At 35.5% G+C, this 9,236-nt stretch overlaps 3 protein-coding genes across 3 annotated transcripts; 1 reads left to right on the forward strand and 2 right to left on the reverse strand.

The window, feature by feature from the left end:
- Positions 1 to 428: 428 nt before the first annotated feature.
- Positions 429 to 1,176, reverse strand: LOAG_08476 (hypothetical protein; the record flags this gene model as incomplete). Its single annotated transcript, XM_003144007.1, has 3 exons — positions 429 to 644; positions 901 to 1,005; positions 1,138 to 1,176. 3 exons carry the CDS (start codon positions 1,174 to 1,176, stop codon positions 429 to 431), a joined length of 360 nt encoding a protein of 119 aa, XP_003144055.1.
- Positions 1,177 to 1,492: 316 nt separating this feature from the next.
- On the forward strand, positions 1,493 to 5,783 carry LOAG_08477 (hypothetical protein; the record flags this gene model as incomplete). The annotated part of the gene is made up of 16 exons (XM_020447713.1): positions 1,493 to 1,505; positions 1,559 to 1,669; positions 1,779 to 1,905; positions 2,003 to 2,136; positions 2,206 to 2,339; positions 2,481 to 2,620; positions 2,695 to 2,794; positions 2,905 to 3,072; positions 3,253 to 3,354; positions 3,514 to 3,597; positions 3,815 to 4,005; positions 4,163 to 4,334; positions 4,417 to 4,516; positions 4,689 to 4,837; positions 5,261 to 5,366; positions 5,542 to 5,783. The coding sequence occupies 16 exons, from the start codon at positions 1,493 to 1,495 to the stop codon at positions 5,781 to 5,783; spliced, it is 2,073 nt and encodes a 690-aa protein (XP_020302086.1).
- A 261-nt stretch (positions 5,784 to 6,044) lies between these two features.
- LOAG_08478 (hypothetical protein) lies at positions 6,045 to 7,299 on the reverse strand. The gene is made up of 3 exons (XM_003144009.2): positions 7,213 to 7,299; positions 6,948 to 7,017; positions 6,045 to 6,623 (listed from the first exon to the last, which is right to left on the reverse strand). Exons 1-3 carry the CDS (start codon positions 7,278 to 7,280, stop codon positions 6,477 to 6,479), a joined length of 285 nt encoding a protein of 94 aa, XP_003144057.1. The 5' UTR covers positions 7,281 to 7,299; the 3' UTR covers positions 6,045 to 6,476.
- Between the last annotated feature and the right edge of the window lie 1,937 nt (positions 7,300 to 9,236).

A 9,236-nucleotide genomic window follows, 5' to 3' on the forward strand; every position in this document is an offset into this window, starting at 1 on the left:
ACAGAATGTTGTGAAGTTTAATAGATTGTTAATCAATCTGTTAAATTCATTCCAGACACAATGGCTTAACTACCAGACTAGCGGTTCTTTACAAGATTTCGATATTTGCATATAAGTTTTTTACAACATTCCGACAATTGCATGCAAGCTTAACAGATTCGGAAAAGTTTACAACAAAGAGTTTTGTCTGCAACATTTAAGCATTGTAATTAAGATTGGTTAAGAAATTGAAAGAGTTAGATTTGGATAAATAATTCATCGCTTTGGATATCGAAATATTATTTTATTAATTTTATATAACAAAGCGTTTATCTGAGAGATATCCTGAATTTTAATTAAAACAACTCAACATTTTTTCGGCTTGGCCACAGAGAGTGACAATACACCACGTACAACCTTACATTGATCATCTGGAAGAGGTACAACGATCAAATCATGAAGTGTAATTCATCGTGGTTGCATTTGTCCATTTCACCGCACATTGTTTTTTCAAATCTTATTGCGCCCGATTTCCTGTCACACAAGGTATCCGTTCTAACATACATCCATAGATAGCACTCTTCACCACGTGACGGACCAGCTTTATCGCTCGATACGGTATTGGTGATGACATAAGAATGTAGAAGAGGCGCTGACAGTATGCTCTGTAAATCTAACATGACAGATTTACATGAATAGAGTCTTGCAACACTGGGACATAAATTTCACATTATGCCCGTTTTCGGTTCGCTTCAATTCATCCCAGTCGCTTGTTCAAGAGTAGTTGAGGCTGAGCTAATTGGCTCTTCAGTCATGTTTGTTAATCAGATCTTGCCATCTTGAACTGTTTATTTCTTGAATATTTCATGAGATATTCCAACTTCTGTCTTTCTGGCAATAATTTTCCTGTTTAAACTCAACCTTTGAACATGTCAAATTCCCATCTTCTCCACCGCAAATTCCACGTACGTTTATAAAGTCAAGCGCATCTTTTGTATTCGGGTTATTTTTGAAGAACTTTCGTACCTACTGTATTGTTCCTTGTCAAGTTAGTGAGAACTAAGAGTTGGTGAGGTATTTTCAAAGTATGCGGTTAACAATTGCATTATATTTACGACACATTTGTATTTGATAGAGGTCCGTACAGGGATCATTTACAGAGTCTGTGGTTGTACGAATTCCAGCTATTCCATACATAACTTCCCTGTTCTCCCATTCACTTTATTTCAGGTAATACGGTTGATGCAGGTGGGATTGCTATGAAACATTGGTGTCAACTTTTACTTTCGTAACTTCGTGTATGCTAGTTTCTTTCGAATTTTACTGTTGTAAAAGTAGGAATTTTCTTTCAAACAGAGGAATTCTTACGACTAGTGGGACTGCAAACGTTTCGGGCCTCTATTGTAGAGGAGAAAATATACGATATATGCTGTAAGCAAAATGAGAGAAAGGTTCAGTACTATTCATTGATTGCCGGAAAGGCGAAATTACCTATTAAATGATATGAACTGTGATGGTAGAGATAGGTGAGTATCAGCTGTCTTAATAGAGGAATATAACTACAAAGAGATTCATTCAGTGAAGATCAGTTGTGGTGAACGACTAGCAGATCAGATTTATCTAGATTTGATTGGTGGAAGGTATAGCTGCTTTCGATTACTGAATGGAACACATGAAATTGGATGCGGTTGTAAGTACTTACACTGTTTAAAAGGAGATATATAGGCGCTGCAACCGAATGATCAAAATAAATGCGTTCTATGTACCACAAATAAGTTCTGTATTTGGCACTCTTTCAGCTGAAGAGGAAGGAAACGAAGGTGTTGTTGTTTATGCCGATAATGCTGATGAGTTCATTAACCTTATACCAGGTCTTGATTTCGCAGATCGCATTATCACAGCTTTCGATATATTTCTTTTAAATGAGTAAGTTTCAGGTCGAACTTTATAATTTCTGGTTGATCTTATCGTAAAATAAAATGATTGGTATTTATAAAAGCGACATATACTGTTGCTGCTGCAGGAGATTGATCAGAGTATTGAAGGACGATAGGGTAAGTGGTGTGCTTCTGTTACGCAACGACTTTGTTACCAACGACCAAAAACGGCTGAATATCGGATTTTCAGAAGATGCCTTTTGCCCTAATGCGCAGTTTGGTATGAATTTTTAATGTTTCATGTTCTCCGTTAGGTCCATAATTTATTGTGAAACTTCACATTTTTCAGATCTCAATGGAGATTGTGAAAATCGTTGGAACGAACGTGGTGCACTTTTGCCAGAAGGTTTTCGATTCATCAATTGGAAGAAACCAATTTTTGTTATTGAAAATCGCACAGAAATCGATATCATACGAAACTTCGTAAGTGGGTTTTCTACGCTGCATATTTGCCATTTCCTTTGAAATAATCTGAAATACCACTAGTGTGACTGAGTCATGCACTCGTAGATCTCATGGATTTCAATACCACACCTGCCTCCATCCAAAAAGCAATTGTTGCAGTGCTATGAGGCATTCAACAAGAGGAATTTGAGAGGAGCTGTGCTTTGTTCAGCGCGTATGAAACATTTCATGCGGGCAGCGGGCAATGCTCAAATATGTCTCCAACGCCAGAGGCTGTTCTACGGCTTTTCGGATTCATCGTTAGTGCTCAAAAAAGTATTTTGATTTTGTTTCGTTAAACTGTGCAGGTACAGTTGAAATTATTTGATTTCAGGATCTCTCTGTGTGACCCATTGGAAGACAAAAATTTGTTTGCAACGGTTCCTGCAATTACGAAAAAGTTCAGGCCGAAAAGCTTGGTTCTCTCTGCCCGAGTATAATTTCATATATTTAGTTTCGTTCCATATGGTGAATTTTAGAAAGACAATTTTGAGCACTAATGAAAATGGAATGACTACAGAGGCAGTGTTTGAGGATGTTGTAGATGGATTCCTTCAGTTCGTTCACAGAAGCAGCTGTTGGCGACGTGTCTGTTCTCACATCACTCATTAGTCTTCTAGCAGTTGCTAAAACAATTGCAAATCATTCCAGTGAATTTGAAGCTGTGACGAAGCGCAACAGACGGGCCGTTATTTTCGCCTTTTTTCACGGTGTATGATTATGAATCTACAACAGCGAATTTTTGCATTGTTGTTTATTGAATTAAACCAGTATAAATATTGAGTCGTGATCACATAAGTTTAATTAAAACTTTTTTCTTTATTAGTATATTCATAATCAGTATGTTGTTGTGGAATGCAAGAGGTAATTTAATGTAAACAAGTGATTTCAGGAATCGCTGGGTTATATTGGAAGTAGTGCCACAGTAAATGACATCATAAAAGGCGGATTTCCTTTAGACATCAAGCTAACAGACATCAATAGTTTTATTGAGGTAACCATGAAGATCATAAGGATGGTGGCAGCACTGTTGAATAAGGTTGATTAACAGGTCATTTCTACATATGCGCAACAAATTCAACAAACATTGGGTCGAAAACACCTTATCAATAAATTTTATATTTTATCATTTTCAGTTGTCATTATTTTACAGGTACAGCAGCTTGATGGTTCAGAACCAACGTTCTCTGCCCATATCGATTCAAAAGCTTACGATACTCCTGAAAACAAACTGAAAGTATGTTGAGCAGCAAATTCTTAGAAAAACATAACTCATCTCTAATGTGGATAAAATTCATTTTCCTGTGCTATTTTACAGGCAGTATTTAGGACCCGTTTAGGTTATCTTAAGTTAAACGGCAATTTTGTCGTATCTTAATAATGTGAGATGGATTCTCTGAGAACTATATAATTCTGTATTTTCATATCACTGGATAAGTGTTGCTATATTTTAGGTGCAAATTTTACTCGATGCAGCCAGGTCATCCCTTAAGCAAAGCGAGTCCAGAAATGAGGGTAGAAGAGGTAGTAAAATTGTTGAGAAAAAGGGTCGACTACCACCTTCTTCTTATCAGTCATTTTTGAAAGAAAAGCGTGACATAGCTGGTTTCGTTCTCCGGCCTTTCGGTCAACAGTATATTTACAAGTTAGTTAAAGAAATTGTTCAACTGTGATGGCTTAATAAAAACAGGTGCTTGTGGTAAATAGAACTATTATTATAGCTAGTAACTTATCATGGCTAGTAACTTTTTCTATCTCTTTAAATTTAAAAAAATATACTGTCGGTAATGGTGTATTTGCAGCCGATTAAATTCGTTGGAGGACCAAAATGTTTTCAAAAATGGAACTGCCAAACTGCGAACTCAAGTTATTGCTGCTGCGAATGCTGTTATGGGAGCAATAGCAGGTTTCGTTACTGGTGGGAATGAAACAGAAATTGATTTATTCAATCAGTATGATATAGATGAATTATATGTAAGCAAACATTACTCACCAAATTCATTGAATTTTTTTCCCTGTAGTAGTCATGGTGCTTTTGACGAATATTTCATTATAGGTAGCCGTTCTTCTGGATTGCTTCTTGAAATATTCTGATTGGTATACTTGTGATTTCTTCAGAAGTATCACGAAAGGCGACGATCGATTTGAACATCACTGTTAGTTCAAACAAATCTTTTTATAATATTTGTGTCCATTTTGACCTTATCGTTCGATATAACAGACATTTACAGACATAAACTCAATTTGAAAATTCTCCTTTTATTGTCTAAATTCTGTGGGCTTTGTGAAAAGTGCTTTCAAAAAGTATTGCATTTGCAAACTTTGCAGCGAAAGAAACATATATATCGGTAGGAAGAAACAGTTATTCGTTAATTCGCCTTCTTATGACTATGTTAATTGTAAATGTTCTTGGATCCAAGAACGCCGTTAATGTTCCCGATCGTGGCCAGTGTGAAGATTTAAATAAACACCAAAAGGTAACAGGATGATTTTACTTAACAGTTTTTATCGTTTCATTTCTTCAGAACTCACAACTGAAAAAAATTTTGCTCATGCTCACTTGCCAGTACAGTGTTTTTTAAAAACACTCAAATAAAGCGTTTAGTATGAAATGCGAAATGCAGGTATCATACTGTGATATGTAGAACAACATTCAAACTTAAAACCTGCATGCACAAAATTACTATACGGCATTCAACATGAAAATTACAAAATTCAACATAAACGGCATTCAACATGGGAATTACAAAATTATTGGTGAATAATCACCTTTTACATTCAAACCTATTCATTCATCACTATTCCCACTCACAACATTAGGATAAAATTTGTTGGGAGCAGTTGGTTTTCCGAGTACTAATGAATAACAAGTAATTTTTCGAGAGGGAAATCTCTTGCAGATTTATCATTATACTTGGCAGTATGATCCAGAAGATGAGAAATTTACATGTTATCGTAATTCGCTATATATAACAGCAGCGGAATCTCCGGCCTTCAAATTAGATGGTATTGTTTTGTGTAAATTTTTTCTGTTTCGACGGAACACAGGTTTCTCTCGATAAGTTTTTGTTATCTCAAGTTTATTTCATTTTATCTGCAGTGGAAATTTACCATTTTCTTTATTTGTCCGCTTCAAATTTTCACGTTTGTCCTTTCTGCAATTTAGTATGGAAATTTTCAGGGTACAATATGCATTCAGGAGTTTATTCAACTTGGGTGGAAAGTGTTTGGACCACGAAGCAGTTGGAGCTTTTCTTAACCATACATCCATGTCTAACGCATGATCTCACTGTGCTTCTATTCGGGTTCATTTTTTTCATCATTTCATACATCATAATGGAACTGATTTATTTGGGAAACAGAGAAAACATCGAACCAGCAGCATCCATACTCGACTCCGATTATAATCCATCCCCACTTTAGTCGTTGTCTGTTCATAGTCTGCCTGGCTGCATTTCCTTGCTCTGTTTCAGTTAACCTTTATTTTTGAATTTGTTTCAGAAACTTTCACATTGTTGTAATGCTCATTGTAAGCATATTTACCGTGCTTTTTATTGTCTTTAAATGAGCTACACATATTGGAATAATTCGTTTTATGCGTATTATTTTAATCCGTAATCCCAAGAATTGTGTCGAGATTTTCTAACTCACGATTGTTCATTGATTGTTTTGCGTTACTGTTACAAGTTTATAAAGGTTTAAAGTCGATTCACTATTTCGGTCACTTACTTGGCATATGTGGCACAGTATGTAGGGTCACTGTTCATATAACTCATTTTGAAGCTTTCCTGTTACAGTATTGTGCATATTTATACAGTTTCTTGTCGTTATCAATTTTGTGCATACTTGCACATTTTCAGTTGTGTATGTTTAAAACGGTGCACATTTGGATAACATTTTTACACTTTGTGATGATTTAACAACATATACGTGATAATCCGAGTGATGAGAAAGGCTGCTCATAGTTACTTATTATTGATGAAAAAGTGGGAGCAGTATTATGCAGTCGAAAGTGTCCGCTGAAAATGATGTACCCTACGTAATAATTGTTGGCTTTAGAATTTTAACGGAAACGATTGGTAAAGAGGTAAAAAGTAGAACAAGCAAATATCCAATTTATACGAAAAGAAAACACAAGCAAATAACCATAACAATGAAAGCGATAACACAGACAGTGAGTTTGACGACCACGGATGGACCTTCATTTCCAATGAAGATAGGTGGGAGATTTTCCTTCGCGTCATCCTTCCCTGATAAACTTGTCTAAATGAATTCATTACTCGTTACTTGCATTTACAAATTACAAAAAGTTACTAATTCATTCCTTACAAATGGTAATGTTTAAGTTCTAGTACTCAACCAAACAGTGGATCACTCACTGACATAGCTTTCAGGATGACGAATAGATAAAAGCCTACACGTAATTTCAATATGAGATGGAAAGTGATAGTAGGATACGTATGGTAGAATGGTAGAATGATAGACGAATGATGGTAGAATGATGGAGATTCCTGAAGATCTTATCAAATAATCCTTTTGCTTATAAAATTCCAAGAGAAAAATCCTGAGTAGCAGCAGAAAAGTAACCGTTTCAGAGTTGAATAACTGTTGTGGTCGTTGAAGAAGAATAGATTCCATCACTTCGGGTAGCTGACCCCTGAAAAAAAATCTGTTGAAGGATTTAAAAGCTATGAAAATTTTAATCGGAACGAACAATAAGCGGAATATCAAAAAAATGCTAACATAATGGCCTAAAATTTGGTGTAATTTCGTTGACTACTAGGCCAGTTATTTCTGATCATAATTGAATCAGCTCAGTTCAGGTCAAAGATAGTTCTCGTCAAAGACTAACCGTGAACGCGGCTCGTGATCATAGCAGATGATTGGTACACCAAGTGATTGATCAATTACCCTTTCCATATCTTTTTTTTTTTTTTTTCACCCTTAAAAACAGGCATTTACAACTTTTCACTTCCATTTGCCAATTTTATTACCATTACCGACAAAAATTTAGTTCATATAATAAAGATAGCATATTATATTTGTGTAGGGATAGCAGCAATAGTGTAAGCATTATATATATAATAAAATTCTTGTTTGATCTGACGACATCCAACAGATAGATCATAATGTAATGCAATAATCAATAAAGAAGTGCTGGTACGGTGCTTGATCGTTGATTCGCTTTCCGGACAGTGTCACCTGCCAAAACATAATTTGAGCATTGTTGATCGGTAAGGTTTTACCAACCCGTTTCGAATCTCTCATATGTATGTAGTGAGTGAGTGTGTGTTAGTGTCGCATGCGCGATGGGCGGTTCGATTTAATTCACTGTGCATTGTCAATAGACTGTCATATTGAGCTTAAAAAAAAATGCCGAAGTAGGAGGGAGGTGAATTGAAACAGTAAGATGGCCATTAAAGATCATCGAAGCATTGACCTTTAATCCTTCAAACGATGGGATCGCCATTACGAGATGTCAACTTGAGCATCATCAAAGCAGCATGTCCCTATACCCTCACAGGCTATTTTTCAACAAATCACAACAGCATACTGTCTTGTGTTTTACATATCATCATCAAAGTGACAAGAGAAGTATAGGATCACGAGGAATGTGTTAGATTTCCCGAAAGCCGTATTGCATTTATATTTCGTTACAAATATCATACGACAGAATTATTTGCCTGTGAGAGCTGAAGGCACTAATTAGTCTGGATAAATTTAAGGTTGCGAAATTAGATGGATTATGAAAAGTGATCCCAAACATCTTCAACTTCCTTACTTCACCATTACTTCTAACCTTCAGATACAACATCCTCGTACCCAACTCAGGCTGCTTTGAAACCCCAATCATAGTTTCTCATCTTTTCCTTTCACCTTTCAGTTCTTCTCATATCTCCTAATAAATAATCTTCTTTTCACTACTTGTTGAAAATACTTTTTGCAACGAATTATTCAGTTAGCTTGCTTTCTAACCTTCACCCTTGTTGCCACTATCCATCTTGCATCTGGCATCCTGTATCCTGCATTTTGCATATTTGTGTGTTGATCATACGCGCCCGTCACCGCTTCATCTCTTATCTCCCACCATTTTTATTTATTTGATTTGACTTAATCTTCATTTGCTAATTCTTTTCTATAACTTCTGCATGACGATATGAGTAAAAGTTCATGAAACGGTTATTCTACTGAAATACTTCCAAATAGAGGATCTCGAAAAAAAGTATGTACATTGAAATTAATTTCACACAAAATCAAAACAAAGATTATTTTGTAAAATTGATAGTAGTTTGATTTTACGAAACCTTGAGAGACAATTTGATAAGTAAAATAGATTTGGAACAATTTCACTCTATTCTTATTCAAACGCATTTTTCTCATATTAAATTTGGTCATATTCAAATCAAAACGCACGCTCCATGTTATGCTAAACTAGTGGTTCCCATTCTTCTCTTGACCAACGACTACTTTGGCTTTTTTATTTGTAGCAGGAATCAAAAGATTTAAAAACAATAAATTCTGTTAATTCGAGGGCAAACTTTAATCAGAATTTTTAACATATAAATTAAATTTAGATAACACTGCGATATAAAAATGAAGGAACATGGGAATAAAGTCACAAACACAAAAGACAAAAGCAATTTTTTTCCATCATTAATAATTTCCTAATCGTTTCGCCATCGCCTTTGCAGACCATATTTTGATTCCTGTGAGCCATCCCTGGGAATAATTGTGCAAAACGAATAGATTGTTCCGGACAACTTGGGCAAAAAGTAAGAATACATGAATGATGAATTCGATAATAAAAAGGAGCCGAAGAGCAGAAACAAACAAAATGCAATTGTGGAAATTGCAATTGCAATATTTGGCAGCAGT

The sequence above is a fragment of the Loa loa genome (genome assembly GCF_000183805.2).
Source record: "Loa loa unplaced genomic scaffold supercont3.143, whole genome shotgun sequence".
NCBI classification, from domain to species: domain Eukaryota; kingdom Metazoa; phylum Nematoda; class Chromadorea; order Rhabditida; family Onchocercidae; genus Loa; species Loa loa.

Excerpts from the sequence above, each read along its gene's own strand:
- LOAG_08478 (XM_003144009.2), bottom strand. The coding sequence starts at position 7,280 with ATGGAAAGGGTAATTGATCAATCACTTGGTGTACCAATCATCTGCTAT. Across the intron at positions 7,018-7,212 it reads GATCACGAGCCGCGTTCACG|GGGTCAGCTACCCGAAGTGA; the intron begins GTTAGTCTTTGA and ends ATTTTTTTTCAG. Across the intron at positions 6,624-6,947 it reads AGTTATTCAACTCTGAAACG|ACAAGTTTATCAGGGAAGGA; the intron begins GTTACTTTTCTG and ends GAATTCATTTAG.